This window comes from Natator depressus, chromosome 17 (genome assembly GCF_965152275.1).
Source record: "Natator depressus isolate rNatDep1 chromosome 17, rNatDep2.hap1, whole genome shotgun sequence".
Classification (NCBI taxonomy): domain Eukaryota; kingdom Metazoa; phylum Chordata; order Testudines; family Cheloniidae; genus Natator; species Natator depressus.
In genome coordinates, this window is record NC_134250.1 from 4,133,667 (window position 1) to 4,152,447 (window position 18,781).

At 41.4% G+C, this 18,781-nt stretch overlaps 1 protein-coding gene across 2 annotated transcripts in view; it reads left to right on the plus strand.

Annotated features, from left to right (window-relative positions):
- ULK2 (unc-51 like autophagy activating kinase 2) overlaps positions 1 to 15,553 on the plus strand; it is a 51,660-nt gene extending 36,107 nt beyond the window's left edge. The window contains exons 16-28 of one of the 2 annotated variants that reach the window (XM_074974243.1): positions 296 to 433; positions 1,871 to 2,016; positions 2,244 to 2,324; positions 6,195 to 6,481; positions 6,604 to 6,797; positions 7,338 to 7,447; positions 8,360 to 8,512; positions 9,239 to 9,447; positions 9,675 to 9,853; positions 10,852 to 10,970; positions 11,431 to 11,588; positions 12,628 to 12,763; positions 13,700 to 15,553. In XM_074974243.1, the coding sequence (XP_074830344.1) occupies positions 296 to 433; positions 1,871 to 2,016; positions 2,244 to 2,324; positions 6,195 to 6,481; positions 6,604 to 6,797; positions 7,338 to 7,447; positions 8,360 to 8,512; positions 9,239 to 9,447; positions 9,675 to 9,853; positions 10,852 to 10,970; positions 11,431 to 11,588; positions 12,628 to 12,763; positions 13,700 to 13,767 (1,978 nt within the window). In that variant the 3' untranslated portion in view covers positions 13,768 to 15,553. Of the gene's footprint in view, positions 1 to 295; positions 434 to 1,870; positions 2,017 to 2,243; positions 2,325 to 6,194; positions 6,482 to 6,603; positions 6,798 to 7,337; positions 7,448 to 8,359; positions 8,513 to 9,238; positions 9,448 to 9,674; positions 9,854 to 10,851; positions 10,971 to 11,430; positions 11,589 to 12,627; positions 12,764 to 13,699 lie in introns of those variants that run through there. The other variant, XM_074974244.1, reaches the window with a different exon arrangement.
- Positions 15,554 to 18,781: the final 3,228 nt, after the last annotated feature.

Genomic DNA, 18,781 nt, shown 5'->3' on the forward strand with positions numbered 1-18,781 from the left:
TCTGCTGATTCGCAGACTGTGCTGCATGATTGATTCTACCAGTTAACGTTGCAGTTCTCTGCATGCAATAGGCCAGTGTAAGAAAAGCTCATTAGTGGCAAACTGGTCTTGATCTTGCTTTGTAAGTGATTGAGCCAAACTTGGATAAACTGCAGACTGTGTTGTCTACATGGTCTGCAAAACGGGAGTTTATTTGCCTGTTTCTGGGATTTTCTTTAAATCAGACAATGGTTCAAATTAGCGAGAGACCCACTTACCAGCAGTCATTTCCTCTCTCAATACCTTCCAACTTCAGACAATGTCAGCCTTCAGTGTCCCCACGGAGCGAAACGGCACCTATTCCGGTTCCCACTCAGTTACGGAATTATCAGCGTATAGAGCAGAATCTCACATCTACTGCCAGCCCTGTGTCAAACCCCCATGGATCACCTAGGTGAGTTATTCCTTTTTCTCTTGGCCTTCATTTGTGTTTATACACTGAAAGATGTCTTCTTGCATAGTAAATTACTGCCAGAGTTACTTTTGTGTAAGCTGAATTAGATGAAGAGTTTAAGTGTTTTGCACGGAATAATTCAAAACAGACTTTACAATGAGTACAACATATTAGTTCATCACAATCTGCACTTAGATGGCTGGCAATGTAGTGAGTTTTTCAGAAAAAGAGAAATAGAGAAACCCTATAATAAACTTGGTTTTTCCACTCTAAAATGTTGCCCAAGGAAATAAAAGGATGAATTCTTGCTCTCTTGTCCTTCTTTGTATATTCTATTATGACATGCACTGAAATGTCAGTAATAAGTTCTTCTGTTCTTATTTCACACATTAATGAATGCATGCATTGTTTTATTAGAACATCAAGGGACAGATTATGGTATGTGAGTTGTTAATTAGCGCGTCATAATAATAAAAAGCTCTTCTTGCGAACTAGACTTGCTGCTTCCTGGCCCACTCCCAGACTTTCACTCTTTATCCTGTACAGTATTCTATAGAGCCTTGGGACTGGGACAGAAACTGCCCCCCTTTCAAAAGGTTTACTACACTACTTCTCTTTGAGTAAGGTAAATGCTGCTATCATAGACCTTTAACAAGATAGGTCTCTGGCCTTCCCTTCTCAGCTTCTTCCTTTCTGGTCCTCTGACAGCAGATTGCTCTGCTTCTTGTTGGCTGATTAACCCCACCACATGCATAAGGACTATTTGCAATGTGAGGATGGGATCTCCAGCCTCCCAGCCCATTTATCTTATTTCGGTACCCACTGGAGCCAGAACCTTAGGTTCAAGAGACAGATAACTTGCAATCTAGTTTTCTTTTTAAAAACCGAAAAATCACAGTTATCTGGACTTTTCATGATTTCTAATTTTGAGGCTATACTACTGCAGTTTGGCAAGGGCCTTACTTTGTTTTTAATAACTTGTTCCCAACAGCTGATCCGCATACCAGGTCCAGTACTTCACTCTTCTGATGGGTATATTCTAAGCTCCCTTTTCCTGCCTTAATGATCAGCATTTGTGTTGGAGTCTGTTGCTGTTGCCTGCTTTCCCACTCAATTGTGCATGCAGCAATGGGAGTTCACAGGGTTCCATGCTCTATTATGGGCTTAATTGCACAAGCTGTTACAACTAGTGTCTGAACTGGTAAAATGAGCTGTCCAAAGGTTGGGAACATTTGTGGTAAATGACTTCTAATTTGTAATATATTACAGCAGCGTCAAAAGTTGTGATTCCACTTTGTGACCAAAGGATATAAAATACTGCTTATGTTTGGTGTAGAGGGTTCAGTTTAAGGCTCATTTAAAATCATATTTGGATAAGCATCAATTTCATATGCTCCCTAAAATGTCACGAGTTTGTTTTGGGTTTGATCTTTTTAGATCTGCAGTGGTGAGACGGTCTAATACCAGCCCCATGGGCTTTCTGAAGATGGGCTCCTGTTCACCAGTACCAGCAGACACTGCGCACGGTGTTGGACGCAGGCTGTCCACAGGGTCTTCAAGACCGTATTCTCCTTCGCCATTGGGTAAGCTCACAAATCAGTAGATAATGAGGGGAGGTATATCGGGAATAACTTTGACATGAGAGTATCTGGTAAATTCAAATCTTGTCATTTAGATTTCATTTGCAAAAGTGGCTCATGTTAAGTGATTGTTTAAAAGAAGCCTGCAATCTATTGTTCTCATACTGTTGTCCTTCCTTCATCAGTAAGGTAGAAATGTAAACTTTTATTCTTGCTTTTAATTTGCTTAGTTGGAACCATACCTGAGCAGCTTGGGCACTGTTGCTGTGGTCAACCTCAAGGGCATGAATCAAGGAGTAGAAATGCCTCAGGTGAGTGGCATTAGGCCAAGTTCCATTTCACTATAGACCTGAAAGCACTGGATGAAGTTGGATTTTAGTCCCGCTTTACAGATAGCCTTTCTGTGCCTCCGTTACCCCCAAGTGGCTTACCGAAGGTTACATGGTAAGTTTGGTGACCTAGGTACCTTTTCTAAATACTACAATCTCCATCCATGTGGTCCATCCACAAGACCATAAGGAATTGACTCGTCTCTATAGTTCACAATATTAAAGAACAGCTCTTTATTCTGGTCCCCTGCATGTTATTAACCAAGGATGGAAATGAACTTGGAATATAATCAGTAACAGTAAAGTACTTCTCGAAATGTGGTTGTGATAGATCAGCATGTCATGAGAAATGGCAACAAGAAATATCACTGTCTGTGTTCAACATTTCCATCCTCATTCCTTCAGGGAACCGACCAGTATCTGACATTAGTGTTGCTATAGGCATTCAACAAACTTAATTCATCATAAATCATTCGGGCATGCAGGCAGCAAACTGAGGAAGGAGGAAATAGGACTTCATGATGCTTTATTTGATACTATTTAAGATGGGTCCTTCCACTAGCCTCAAGAGGGATAGAGAAGAATTGCTCAGAAGAACAAACTACACCATTTCTAACTGAGGTTTAAATAGTGACTTTGCCACCAGTGTTGGTCCATATCTCTCCTACTCACGGGGCACTTATGTCTGAACTATCTAAAATGTTAGGTATCTTACACTGAATTAGAACCATAGAGTTAGAAGGGACCACAAGGGTCATCTAGTCCAGCAGTTCTCAACCAGGGGTCCAGGGCCCCCTCAGGGACCGTGAGCAGGTTTCAGAGGGTCCGCCAAGCAGGGCCAGTGTTAGACTTGCTGGGGCCCAGGGCAGAGAGCCAAAGCCTGACCACATAGGCTGAAGCCTGGGGCCCGGAACCCCGCCACCTGGGGCTGAAGCTGAAGACTGAGCAACGTAGCTTTGTGTGGGCCCTTGTGGCCCCAGGCAATTGCCTTGGCTTTTGTATGCAGAAAACCAGTTGTTGTGGCACAGGTGGGCCATGGAGTTTTTATAGCATGTTGGGGGGGCCTCGGAAAGAAAAAGGTTGAGAACCCCTAATCTAGTCTAACCCCCTGCCAAGATGCAGGATTTATTGTCTAAACCATCCAAGAAAGATGGCTATCCGGCCTCTTCTTGAAAACTTCCAGTGAAAGAGCAAGATAGGAAGTTTTTCCTGAGATTTCATCTAAATCTGTTATGCTATAGGTAAGATGTTTAAATGTTAAGATACGCTGTTGAATTTTTTTTGTTTACTTGAAACTTGTTTCCCAAAACTGCCGCCGGTAATGAACTCTTTCACTTCTAAGACAAATGTAGCTAGTAGCCAAACATTTTTTAATATCTGACAACTGTTCGGCCTGTGTGAAATGAGTTCCGTGTCCACGGTGCTTCCATGTCACAAAAATAACTAGCACCCTTAGTATTCATATTAGCAGTCTCCACAGAGATCAAGGAATGTGACTAGGTCTGCAGACTGAAATGTCCTCTTGCTTCAAAAGATGATCCCTCCAGAATATGATTAAGCCACTTTCAAGTTGTACGTGTATCTGTTCTTGACTTAAATAGGGTTTTCTAGGACTGTTCATTTAGTGCCAGCAACAAATTCACTTAAACAAGTACCCTGCCACAACTCAGTTCTTCTTTTTATAGCCTCTTGAGTATTTAAATTCTTTTACCTCTTATTAATGAACTGCTTAAGTCCTTTTCATATTTAACTTGTACCATTTCTTAATATTAAAAGATTCTGGTATTTTTAATGGTAATTATCTGTCTTAAGCATTTAAATGGGTATTCAAATGCCATGGAAATCATGGCTGCCCAGAGATAAAGTGAAATACCACCACCATTTCCGAGGAATTGAAATGTAAGCAGGTATGTAGAGCTTGTGTAATTAACTAGTAGTTTCGGTCAACGAAGGAGAGAGAGCAATTTACAAAAGAATCTAAAAACTTTGAATTCAAAAAAATCAGCCAGTGGCTCTTTGAGACTTGGATTTCTGAAGTGACAGATGATGAGTTTCTAAACTCTCCAGCAGAAGAGTGAAGGGATTTCAGGCAATCAAAACTGCTGACTCCGAATTCAGAGGGAGAATCGGACATGAGCACTCTGGAATTGTGGGCAAGCAGGTTATTTCCAAAACAGTCATTGCTTAATGGAATGGAATCAAATCAAGGTGAGGTAGAGCAGTCACTTTAACTATAGTAAATGTAGGCCTCATAAGGTAATTAAAAGACTTGGCTAAAAGTTACAGGCACTTCATTGCGTGAACTTGGAAGAAGGTTTAAGATGAGTGGTTTTGGAAGCACCAGTTTATGAAACAGAACCAGAGTTCAAAAAACCTGTTGATTTGGCTGCCTCTTAAGAAACAGATACATTGCCATGCTACTATACAGTGTAGCATGAAAAACAAGCGAAGAAATTAACCACTGTGCTATATTTTCAAAGTTCTGCAACTTGACTTAAAAATAAGTGAAACTGTTAGCACTTCACTGTCAGAGTTGTTTAAGATTGTGAAGAGGTACATGTTATCTGCAAGGCTGTGACCATGAGACTTCAGTATTATGTACAATCCTCACTTGGTGCAATACCTCATCTGAAAGATAAGAGGATGCCATCAAATTTCAATCTATATAATTGATGGCATTGATAACTGGTCATTTTTGAGTTTGAAGCTTGATATTAACAAACTACTTGCATTCCCATTAGGAACACTTAGAATTTACAGCATCGCATTTTAACGATCCATCTGGAACTTCAGCTGCACAGACAGAAAATACCCCCTTTAGGAAGGGCACCCTTTTTTGGATGCAACTTTGAGAGAACACTCCTTACTCAAAGCTCATTATTTAACCAAATGGGTCCTAAAGTTCCTTGGTCTGGGTTTGCGCAAGAAAAACCTGACATTCATGCCAAGGAGTGGACTTGTTTGGGGCATGGAGGGTTTTAAGCAGTATTCCATTGGGTGGAGGGTAGAAAACAAATGATCCAGGTAATAGCCCTTTGCATTACCCTGTCCTGTTAAAAGAACAGGAGGACTTGTGGTGCCTTAGAGACTAACATATTTATTTGAGCATAAGCTTTTGTGAGCCACAGCTCACTTCATCGCTAGTATCTACATTCTTTGCAGAAGCCATGAGATGAGTTGCCTTTTATGATTGGAGACGCTTTCATTAAACTTAGAAGCAAGCCACTTTAAATCACTTTTTTGTAACTTATGATCAAAAGATTATCAGAATAGGAAAAAGTCAGAAGGGTGGGTTCCCTTCCTCACTTCCTGTGCTTTTTTTCTTACCCATTTCCACCTTTAGTAATGTCATGTTTGAAAAGCTTTCCTTTAGTAATTACTGTCATCGTGTAAAGTAACTTCTCAGTGATACTGTCCTAAAAAATGTTCCCTTCAGATACTATATACAATAGTGTCATTCCATTACTCTTTCTTTTATCCAGGCTCTTGGCTGCTTTAATTGAGAGTTAAGCCCGTGTTGTGCTGTACCTGCTGGAGCTGACCATTTCATTTATTATGGCTCAACTCTCCAGAGGTACTGAAGCAGCCAGTACAGCTATCACCTTGAAATCCTGTCCCTTTGGGCTATTGACCATGTTGTGTATCACTCCTCGATGTATGTCTAGCCTTTAGTTCGGGCGGTTGGCATTCTGAATCCACTCCTCCTGCCAGCTGATGAACAAACATATCTCACAACAATATAAAACTCTGTCCTTTCAGATTAACTTCAGAGCTTAATGTTTCATTTTTTGTAGGGCTGTTTTGAAATCACTGCTAGCAGAATCACACTTTCTTCTTGGTGCCTCTCCACAGGTTCTCCAATACCACAGTCTCAATCACCGCAGTCCCTCTTGATGGGAGCCAGGCTGCAGAGTGCTCCAACTCTAACAGATATCTACCAGAACAAACAGAAGCTTCGAAAGCAACATTCAGACCCTGTATGCCCATCATATGCAGGGTATGGGTATAGCTACTCTCCACAGCCAAGTAGGCCAGTCAGCCTGGGAACATCACCTACAAAACACATGGGATCATCGCCTAGGAGCTCAGACTGGCTGTTTAAAACTCCATTACCAACAATTATTGGCTCTCCCACTAAGGTTTGTTAAACTTAAACTTAATTCTGTCTGAAAAACATTGTTACGATATAGTATTTACCTACAGCTATCTCAGTAACTGAGAGTACTCGCTTGTATGCTAACCAGATTCAGTGCTTGTTTAGGCAACTGCTCCTTTCAAGATACCGAAGACTCAAGCATCCTCAAACTTGCTGGCCTTGGTTAGTCGTCAGGGTTCGGCGGATGTCCCATTGCAGTCTAAAGACATGACGGCCCCGAGGGATGTCACACACTTCCACTCGACACAAGGAAGTGAAAACCAGGCAGTAGAACAGCACAGCAAGGCTCCATTTGGCAGGTAGAAATCATATCTGTTTACAAACTGCAGACGTTGTGTAGGCATAACTTGTCTCAGAACAGCATGGCAGTTCTATAAACCAGAGTGCTGTTGCATGCAATTTATAGCCTGTGGTTTGTTTTGAGATATTTTTTTGTTATGGAGACATTGGAGGTTAGTGTGTACCACAGAAACCTCACCTGCAGTGTAAAAAAAAAAAAAAATGTTGACTTCCTAGACTGCTTCACCGTATTGCTGTTAAGTTCCCTTTTATTTGTTTTGATCATCTAAATTTGGAGTTCTAGTCCCCACCATTAGCCTCCTTCCAGTTTTTACTTCAGAATTCTGATAAACTTAATATGGCTAAACTTGAAATACCCTCTTAACCTGTGGGGTATTTGCATATTGTAGTCAGTTTTATTTCAGGAAGTTCAGTGTTGATACTACAGAGAATTATTGAAATCAGATGTGTAACATCTCCCAGAAAGCCCCCCTCGGTTGTGAGGTGCAGAGGAAGCTACATTGAGAATTTTTTCCATTTTCATTTGCTTTTCTGTGTAGATCTGTCAGTACTGGGAAGTTGTCAGATCAACAAGCGAAGACTATCCTTGGTGGCCAGTTATATCAGGGCAGCACAGACAGCCTCAATACTGAGCGACCAATGGATACAGGTAAAGAACAGATTAATTCAGATATTATTTTAGTTTAAAGCCTACAACCAAATTATCATTCCATCAGTTTTAGGAGATTTTATGGACATTCTCACTGGTTAGAGTGGTTGCTGTGTCACCAACACTAATGATGGTTCTGATAATACTTTGACACAACCATTAACTCTTCAGAAGATTTCTGCATGTGTATGTTGAATATCTCTATAAAGCACCATATATAGTTGGGCGCTGTCTGTAAATAGGAGCATCCCAGAACTGCCCTGATGATAAAAATATCAGAACTGTGTGTGCTCATTTGGGGTTTTTTTCACTACCTCTGTTGCAACTCCATCTTCTTATTCCAGCTTGTTTTTCCCATGGAGATTAGTTTCCAATGTGCTGGCTTGTCTTATCCTCTACGGCTAGTGGTTGTGCCTTCCATAAGCCAGCCAACAGAGGATGCTATATCAACCTTATGGCTAGAATTCCCAAAGTTTGTTGTTTGTTTGTTTGTTTGTTTTTAAACCAGGGGGCTATCCATGGAGGCCTGATTTATTTATTTTTTTCAGCCTCCTGCACTGCTTTTTGTCTTATTTTCAATAGCATCTATTTCCATAGGGTCTAAGCACTGTCTCCAGGTTTTCAAAAGTCATCTCCAGTTCTCTTCCCCGAGGAGAAGAGTTTAGAGCTAAGAGCAAATTTAGTTTCAAGTGGAACTTGGAAGGAGATGTGAAAAGCTAAGGGTGCATCTTAGTTCTGTTTGTGTTCAGCTAAGTGGGCCCAGCACTACTTTCGGCATGTGGTATTATTTGCTGTCAGGCTTCAAAGATGCCCTCGTTTTTCCCCAGTCTAGTCCAAAGTCTGGCTCTGTTTCAGAGAGTGGTGTATATTGTATCATAAGGACTAACATACCATGTCAACCTTTTATTCCAGCTCCAGCAGGGGCCTGTGGAATTGCAATGGCACTTCCTTCCATGGGAACTGGAGCAAGTTCTAGGGCAGTAATGTTTACTGTGGGTTCCCCTCCAAATAGTGCTACCCCTCCTACTTGCACCCATATGGTCCTCAGAACTAGAACAACTTCAGGTAAGACACCCCTAAAACAATGCATCTTTGGCAAATGTAATGCCTAAATTTGTAAGCTTTTTGGAATGGGGACCTGATTCTTTGTGTGTGTGTGTAAGGTGCATAGCACAGTAGGGCCTCAGGACAATGCTGTAGCAAGTGTTAAACCATAATCAGGACTAGAGAGGAACGTCAGTCTGTCCTCTGACTTTTCTCTCCATAAAAGAGGGATGGAGCTGCTAGTTCAACATTCTACAGTGTACATTTGTGACAGTCTATGCCATGTCTGTGATGGGATCTAACATTGTTTCAGATGGCATACACGGTTGTTTGTTCCAAGATATAAAAAAGTAGATTTTTAACAATAATAATGCACAGGGTTTGGAAGCATACTGGATTCCAGCACACCTTAGTGTGTGCTTTGAAATATAGACGCCAACAGGCTAAATGCCTTCCTCCATTTGAAGTGTGGATGGCCAGCATATCTGCATAAGGGCTTTTTTGTGAACTTGATTCTGTCTGTTGAATTTGACTGGGTACCTACAGTCAGAATCCTTGTCAGCCAATCACCTTTTCTTCTCACAATGCCCATTTTATAAATCTTCACTGTCCAATAAGGAATGCTGCTTAGGTACTGGACAGATGGTATAAAGCATAACGAGAAACTCCCCCAGGTGAATTTGTGGTGACTTCTGCTTTATCCTGGACCAAGCTGTTTGGACTGAGTGTGTTTTATTTTTCCTATAGTTGGATCAAACAGTTCTGGAGGGTCTCTCTGCTCTACTAGTGGCCGTGTATATATGGGCTCCCCTCCCGGTATTTATATGGGGTCATCTCCTCCTGGAGCAGAGGCAGCTCCAAGTCTGAAGTACATGTCTTACGGTACTTCACCTCCCAGCTTAGAGGGTTTTATCACTTTTGAAGCTCCTGAACTGCCTGAGGAAACATTAATGGAGGTACAGAAAAATTAATGTTTTGTCATGTTTAATGCCAATAAACAAGTACTTAGAAATGATGGAAATAAGGCTGAGGATCTGCCTGAGTTCTTGAGTTCCTGCTATTGGTATTAATAGTGTGTGTGTTGCACAGTGTTGCCGAGATGCTGACTGTTCCTCAGATAGCTGCCATGTATTTGCCACATGGCCTATTGTGATTAAATTGTCTTCTCCTTTCTTTCTGACAGAGAGAACATACGGATACACTGCGTCATCTGAACACGATGCTGACTTTTATAGAATGTGTACTGGACCTGACAGCAGTACGGGGAGGAAACCCAGAACTGTGCACCTCTGCAGTGTCATTGTATCAGATTCAGGAGAGCGTGGTGGTTGATCAGATAAGCCAACTAAGCAAAGAATGGGGGTAGGTATTTGGTTAAGTAGTTGTTCTAGAATTAGTGAATTTCAGATCAATTCGTATGTCTGCGCATGACCGTCCTCATTCTGACTTTGTCAGAAGTGACCTTTCTGCTTTAGGGAACGTTTGGTGGTAGTATGAACATTTTTTTTAACAACTGAAAAGCAAAAAGGCCCAGAAACAGGGTGGCAGAGGAAAGACTGAAATGGGCTGGCAGGTGAATAACTAGGAATCCTGGAAGAGGGAAAGCGTTGGGGGGTGGGGGCTTGTTTCTTTTTCTCTGAACTGTCAGATGAGAGAAGGGCGAGGTTGGCGGCTGCTGCCTAGAGCAGTGTTACATGTCGTCATGCCTGGGAATCTGAGCTCCAGTCTTCACATCCTCAGTTATGGGGAAAGGGGAGCTCTCTGCATGACTTCATCAGTAACCATCTCTGGCTGACCAGGAGCAGCGATACTGAGCTCCAAAGGGAGTCGCATCTAAGCCTCTGTCAGAGAATCAGCTCCGTCCTGATGTGAAACCTTTAGAAGTGAGGAGAAATAAGGTGAAAATGCTGGTGATGGGAGTGGAAATTTCAGTTTTCTCCCTTCCTGCAAAAAAAGAACTAGTGTGTGTGATGGTCCCAAATGTTGGAATTATGAAAGTAACCCCTGGGGTGGGGAGAGTGTGAGGACACTCGAGAAAAGTGCAAGCAGGGGCTTTCTGGAAGGACATTGGCCTCATGTAATTAACCTACAAACAACAAATTGGGTTTCTTCTATTTTGTGCATGAAAACAAAGTTTATATGTGCACTCTCTCCTGGCCAGAGAGATGGGTTCTCTCACAACCAGTGCTGCACAGAGCGCCAGGGGTGCTTTGTCATTTTTGTACCTGTTTCCTCACTCCCCGACAGTTATTTCTTGTCAGCACATAGTGTGGGGAGCGTCTGGCTGTGGGTTGAATATCTTCATTTAAAAAAAAAGAAAATCTTTAAACATCAGAAATGCTAAAATTATTTTTTTCCAGACAAGTAGAGCAGCTGGTGTTGTATATGAAAGCAGCACAGCTACTAGCATCTTCTCTGCATCTGGCCAAAGCACAGATCAAATCGGGAAACCTGAACCCATCCACTGCTGTTAAACAAGGTATATGCAGCCATTGCTTTGGGACACTGATTTCCTTTGCTTGTGACTTATTGACATTTCTTTGGCCCATCAGTGAAAAGAATGAAGTTGAAACATTCAGGATCTCACTGTGGCCAGACACCATACTCCTTTTCTGGCTGCAGCTGTACTAGTCATTCAGGAAACCTTGACTAAATCAGCTGCGCAAAGAGGTGTCTTAGCGCTTTCCAGAACTGACCGTGCTTACTTGTACTTCTGGAGAGAGAGAACTGCAGACACAGAATTGCTTAATTACTATGACAAAAAGATGGTGATAGTGGTTAGGGAATGGGTAATTGTTAATATGAAGTGAAAATTATTTGATATACTCTCCCGACAGCAAAAATGACACAGTAGATAAACAGACTCACTTGATTAGAAAGCTACCCTGTAAAGTTGAATTTAAATGTTTTAACCTCTTCTTAACACTGACTTTCTCCAGTTGTCAAAACTCTGAATGAACGATATAAATTCTGCATCACCATGTGTAAGAAGCTGACAGAAAAGTTGAATCGTTTCTTCTCTGACAAGCAAAGATTTGTAGATGAAATCAACAGTGTAACTGCAGAGAAACTCATCTACAACTGTGCTGTGGAAATGGTAAATCATTCCTTTCATCTACGTTTAGGGTGTTGAGATCAGTAAAAGTAGTAACACTTGGTGATGGGCACAACCTCCTCTCACGCATCTCTAATCTAACCAGACAGCACTGCATGTGTGGCCTTAATCCTGTTCATGCCTGGGCTGATGTAATCTTCCCCCAAATCATTTCTGAAGTTCCTCGCTGATACGGTTGCTCTGAGGTTTTCCCACACATCAGCAGGTTTTGTATATAGACGCTACAAAATGCACTGCTAAGCTATACAGTCCATGATGGGGTTCTGTGTGCTGGAATATCACACAATAAAGCTTACTGAAGCACAGAAACAGAACACACACACAGCTTCCCAATCAACTGGTTTTAGTTTAGGGAGTTGTTTAGAGTGGGGGAACTCCTAGGTTGGAGAAGCATGTCAGCAGGTCTATACAAAATAAAAATGTTAATAAAGAAACATGGGGAAAAGGTATCTGTGTATCTGACAAGTTTTGAGTACACAGATATTTGGATAATCCCGGGAACAAGGTGCAGCAAGTTTATCGCATTAGGAGACTGACTTACCTTTCAGATAAGGGGAAGTTCTGGTGAAACGGAATTGGATAAATAGTGGTGTTAGATGTAAGATCTTGGCAAGTATCCACTGTACTTAACCTTCATGATTCAGTAGCCACATACAAATTAGCTTGTCTCCCTCACAAATAAAATAAGCTTGATAACAGGTGTGTATATGTGAGTAGTTACAATTTGAAATGTACATATATATTGTACCATGCTTAATAGTAAAGGAACATAAAGCATTTCACATCTATACATGCAGGACTCTTTTCACCTAATGCCACACAGAAACTTACTTTCCTGTAACGTCACCATAAGATTATATTAAAAATTATAAAACCAGACCAGTATATTTAAGGTACAGAAGCACTGTTAATTAGTATCCACAGAGTGATGCTCATTTATCTGTCAGTTCTCCGAGACAACTTTTTATAATCGTATTTGCTTAGAACAATTCATATAGCTTATGTTAATGAATGCTTCCAGGTTCAGTCAGCAGCACTAGACGAGATGTTTCAGCAGACAGAAGATATTACATTTCGATACCACAAAGCAGCCATGCTGCTGGAAGGACTGACTAAGATACTGCAGGACCCTGCAGATATAGAAAATGTTCACAAATGTAAGTTATTTTGGAGAGTGTATTTTGTGTACCTTGGTAGTAACTGAAAATTCTGGAGAGCGTAAAAAAATTGATCCTGTACTTCTCTTCAAAATGCATAAAGTGTTTCTTTACTATAAAAATAGCAACATTTGGCTGTGGAGAACAGAATAAACGGGTCTAACGTTTTGGGTGAAATCCTGGCCCAGTTGAAGTCAATGGGAGCTTTGCCATTGACTTCAGTAGAGCTAGGATTTCACCTCCAGTATTGTTTGCCAATCCATGGCAATCCATACAAAGCCTCTTCACAAGGCAAATCCTGATCCATACATCTCAAGGCACAAAGCCATTCCCAGTATTGCACTTGTAGCAGAAGCTATTACTGGTGACTGAGACAAGAGCTTTTAAAACATAAGAACTCAGAGGAACAAATCTATGTTCCAAAAGTGGAAAACTGGGCAAATGAAGGGCAAAAGTAGATTTGTAATAAATTCAATTTAAAAAGTAAATCCAAAGGATAAATGCTGGACTCTGAAACAAGACTAAACACAAACAGTGGGTAAAAATCACTGTGCTGAGCTTTGTGTTTAACTTTCTTAATAAAATCCTCTGAATGCAGATGAACTTTCTTTGTCTGATATTTATTATCTGCCTTGTATATTTAACTCATGGGGGAGGCACCTATAGTGTAAGATGAGCACTTACATTTGTATATATTTTAAATATATATAAATCTGTAATTTCATGATTAGGCATAGCCTATAAAAGCAGCAAGCATGAGAGGAGTAGCCAGTTTGGATGGTTTTCAAATGCTCGTCCTTAGCTGATGCTGCTACATAACCTGAAGAGCCATGTCTGTTTTGATGCAATGATTTTATTCTTTCTGCATTGAAATTAATTTGCGCTTGATGTGTTCAGAACTTGACTGTAACTTTATAATTTTGTGGTTTTTTTCAGATAAATCTAGTGTTGAGCGACGGCTCTCTGCACTTTGCTATAGCACAGTGGCTGTATATGAACACTAGCTGTACCCCAAGGACCAGGCGGTGTGAACAGAAGGGACCACTCAGTGACATTGAACTTTTTTTTTTTGCTACAGCTTAATTGTTGTCATTGTCCCACTGCTCTGTGGAAGACAGTTTTTAAAGTTCTGTGGTGACTACCAAAGAAACAGCAGTGAAATTCAAAGAGGAAAAAATCCAAAAGTACATTTATCGAAAATCTGCCTTACTGATACAGTCACTCGTCCCTTTTTCCTCCTAGCAGCAGAATTTAAAAGAAATCAGTCTTCACTTTCTAACTGAACTTTGTACATGTACTTTTAACTACAACGATCAATTTTATTTTCCTTAGTAAGGACTATTCAGAATGGATCCTTCTTCACAAAGTATGCAAAGCTGTGTTTCTGTAGGGAGATTCCACTCAAAGGTTTGTGGAAGACTGTTTTTTAATTGCCAGTATCAGACTGTTGAATGAAGGTATGAAATTCCAAATGTATAAACCTGCAATTTGAAGCTTTTTTGGCTAAGCTTGTTTGGATCCGAGCTTACATCGTGTAAATACAGCTCATCAGTGAATAGAGGAAGGATGGGAAGTAAGTCCCTTTTAAAGGAGGAGAGGAAGAGGTCAATGGAAGAAATTTTGCTTCACCTCTTCAAAATCCTCAAACAGTTTTATCAGCTGATGTGGATACAACTTGATGCTCTTCTTCCAAAACAGTTTGTATTGCACTAATTTACTAAAGCAACTGTACATTCATTTTTGAAGAACTATTAATTTAAAAAAAATGAGAAAAGGCACAATGGACTCAGCTGAAAAAGTTTTATTTCAGTGTATATAAAATCCTTTTCAGAATTTCCAGTGTAGCTTCTAGAAGACTTTCAGACAAACTGTAAAAACTTGTATTCATGTGAACCTTTCCATTTTATACCTATTTATCTAATACTTGAGTAACCACTGCTACAGACTTTCTCAGTAATGGAAATGTTTTGAGTTGCTGGTTGTTTGCTTTCAAAATAGGTTTGGCTGCATCTTTTGCTGTGCATGCAGTATGTGCATTATTGCCTGCAGTCTCTGTGAGTATAACAGCAGCTCTCTGAATCCTGTTCCTTGGGCAGTATTAAAACAAATACTGTAAACTGAGAGGCTCTGTTAGGAGCCGTGTGAGACTAGAAATAGGTTGGGAATTGGGATGCTGATTTAGTGATGTGGGATTTCTACATACAGTGCGTGAAAAATCAGGGTATTTGTGTGTGCATTTTTAGGGAGAGGTGGGAAGCTTCCGATAGCCTCATAAGCACTTATCATTTCAAGCATCCCTTCAGATCATCAGAACAGTAATTCACAAAGTATTTAGGCAGATCATCTTCTCTGGAATGGTTCCTATATTTTACTTTTGGAAGTTTTTTTGGGGGGTTACTCAACTGCTTGAATACTTGAATAAACCATTCTCCAGGACAAAATCATTTTAATCCTCTTTTAGATACCGTGGTCTGAACTATTTTACAAAGTTGTACAGTTCTCATGCATCAGTATTGTTTTAGTGTACTGATAACCATGTGTTTCCTTTACTTTGACAACGTAATGTACTTTTACCCTTATTTATCTGTATGAAATTCCAACAGTTAATTTGAAAGTGTTTATTTATATAATATTTGTATTTTTAGGTCTTTAATACAGTGTTTCTACCTCTCCTTTGTAACTGCATGCATTATTCTTGAAACTAGGTAATAACTCACTGAACTGTTGCATAATAGCCTTTTTATTATGGCCTGTATAAATGTATATTCAGGTAAAATAAAGACTGACACCAGACATGTTTCTATGGTACAACCTTAGTTTGTATCTTGCACTATAATTGGGGACCCTTATATTCAAAAAACACACCGCAATATTGGCTAGCGTTTAAATCAGGGACTGAACAGGCCCTGGAGATTGAACTTGCTTCACAGGCCAAGAGGTGCGGCTGGCAGCAATCAGCTGAGGCATGTTGGCAGCGCAGCGTGATGGAGCTTGCATTGCTGCTTGTGCTCAACCTCTTTGGTGACAGAATGGTCTCCAGCATTTGCTTTAAGCAGTTACCTTTCCTTAAAGCAACAACCTGTTAACGCTGTTTTTTTTTTTAAAATGTCATGGAGTTGAAAACTAAGATGCTGAACAGATTTTTGGATAAGAGCTGGAAATCTTTCAGTGAGATGCCTCTTAATTGCCTTTAGCAAGGAGGCTCAGTGTTCGAGTTGCTAGAAACACGTGTAATTACATACACCTGATAGACGGGCTGGTTCTAAATGACATTTCTGCCTGCTAAAAGTTGCAAAATTTAGTCTTTTCCATTGTGCTGCTGAAGCTGCTTCCGCAGTTGTGTGGTAGAGTAGCTGGGAAAGGGCTGTTTTTTCTTTGCTGTACTAGCAGGATTTTCCAGCATTTACCAGAAAAAGAAAAAAGCTGCTCAGAACTAGACCCTAATTATAAAAGAAAAAGGAAAGGGAGGAGCACAGTGTGCTGCCGGAATATCTGAACATGCATCTGGCCCTAATACAGAGGTCTGGGAGATAGTCGACTTTTCCCAAGAACTCATTGTCATCCTCCCCAGAATTCAGGCTCTCTCTCTCTCTCCCTACTCTCCTCCTGCCAACAGTCTACAGCTGCACAAACAGGAGGGAGAAGAAAGGGCCATTCTTGTTCTCTGGTTTTCAGGAGGAGGAGATGACCAGTGTTGAACATGGCCTGTCTTTCTGTGTAAACTTTCAACACAGATTCTCCTAGCTCCAGCTCTCTGTATTGAACAGCAAGTATCTGATTCTGCTAGAAGCTTTTCTCGCCCTTTAAAAAAACAGAAATCAAGGGGAAACATTTCACCCCTTCAGTGCTGTATTTCTTATATGAATGCAGTGGATTTTATCTCCCTTAAGAGGATCATGTTTAGTGCTACCTACATTTTTCTCCTCTCCACAGTGCATAATGTCCACTGAGCATCTTGAAAACCTGTTTACATTCTGACTTTGCTATTTTTAATAGTGGGAAAGCTGAATTCCTTTCTTTTCCTCTGGTGCAGACAATGAATTCTGGTTAAATTCATTGTGTAGATTGCATCAAAACAGATTCTTTTACCCCACCAGTGAGATCTCAAAAGATTCTCTTTTCCCTTCCTGTGCTGCATTTTAAGTTAGGTCACATCTGAGGCACTGATTATTAAGTCAATTGATATTTTGAAAAGTATCTTCCAATTCTTTGACTTGCATTTCAGAGAGGAGGGGAGATTGAGGAAGAGGAAAGACAAGACTCCATTTGCCCAGCAGGACAGAAGAGGGGGGCAGCTTTTCTCCTCTCCTAGTACAAAGTTGGATGCTGCCGTTTTCAGAGCCTGTTGATGCTTTGAGCATTGGACAGCCAGGCTGACACGAGACCTCATTCCTTTGTAGCTCAATCTCCCCTTTTCCCTCCTTCACTCTTAATTTCCTTTCCTTTGAAGTCTGCTTGACACTATCTTCTCAAATGGCCAAAATTTCCTTGGCTGTTTTTAAACAGTCGTCTTTTATCCTAAACTACATCCTCTCTAATGCCTCAGCCTTTACTTGAACTAATAAATGCACAGGGCATATGCTTAGCTACTCCACACCCTAGAGCAGCGAGGCCTGTCTGAGTATCCCCTTCACTAACATCTCTTATTCAGTAGGAGCCCAGTCTAGCTAAATGTTGGCACTGCCTTTTGTAGGCAGCAGACTCTCCCCGTCTTCAGCTGAAAGCGAATTGAATGCAAACGCTGCTGAGTCTTGTTCAAGTCTTTGCACCAGTCACTTCTCTTTTTTTGCTTGCTTTCACATTTTCCATCGCTCCAGCTATGTCTACAATGCAGCCTACAGATTGTTGCTTTGTATGACTATGTGCTGCTCTCACAAACATGAGGTCAGCCTCTGCCCTCAAAACAAGTGACACCATAAAATGAACTGAGCTGCTTTTATTCATTTAGGCTCTCTAAAGCCTCTTTCTTTTCAACAGCAATTTCAGAAGCTATTCCTGACTCTCCTTTATCTCCATGTGTATGCTGGCCAGCTTCCTGGATTTGTACCTTCTGTAACTACATCTCTTCCATCTTGTTGTGCCTCTGGCCTGGTTTTTGTGACTCTTTTAATGCACCCAGACAGTACGATAGACACCATAGATGCCAAGGGTAGGTCTATGCAGCAAAAGCTAGGCACAGGCTTGTCAACCCAAGATAGCTTGAATCCAGCTGCATGGGTATTGAGGATAGTGAAGACAACATTGGCCTCAGCACAAGCCCAGCACAGATCTGGGTACATACTTGGCTCCCCAGTCTTCACTCCTGTTCTTGTCCAAGCTAGCTAGATACAAGTTAGCTCGGGCAGACAGCCAACGTGTAGTTCTTGCAGTGTGGATGCACCCTTATAAATAGGGCCCTACCAAATTCACAGTCCATTTTGGTCAATTTCACCTATTTAAATCTGAAATTTCATGGTATTGTAATCGTAGGGGTCCTGACCCAAAAAGGAGTTGTGGGGTGGGAGGTCGCAAGGTTATTGTAGGGGGGTTGCAGTACTACCCTTACTGCTGCTGCCGATGCCTTCAGAGCTGGGTGGCTGGAGAGTGGCGGCTGCTGGCCGAGAGCCCGGCTCTGATGGCAGAGCAGCTGCCAGCAGCAGCGCGGAAGTAAGGGTGGCATGGTATGGTACTGCCACCCTTACCTCTGCACTGCTGCCTTCAGAGCTGGGCCCTTGGTCAGCAGCCGCCCCGCTCTGAAGGCGGCAGCACGGAAGTAAGGATGTCATGGTATGGTATTGCCACCCTTACCTCTGCACTGCTGCTGGTGGGGCTCAGCCTTCAGAGCGAGCTGCCGGGCCAACAGTCGCTGTTCTCTGGCCACCCAGCTCTGAAAGCAGCACAGTAGTAAGAGTGGCGATACCGTAACCCCCCTAAAATAACCTTGCCAACTCCCTTTTGGGTCAGAACCCCTAGTTTGAGAAACACTGGTCTCCCCTATGAAATCTGTATAATCTAGGGTAAAAGCACATAAAAGACCAG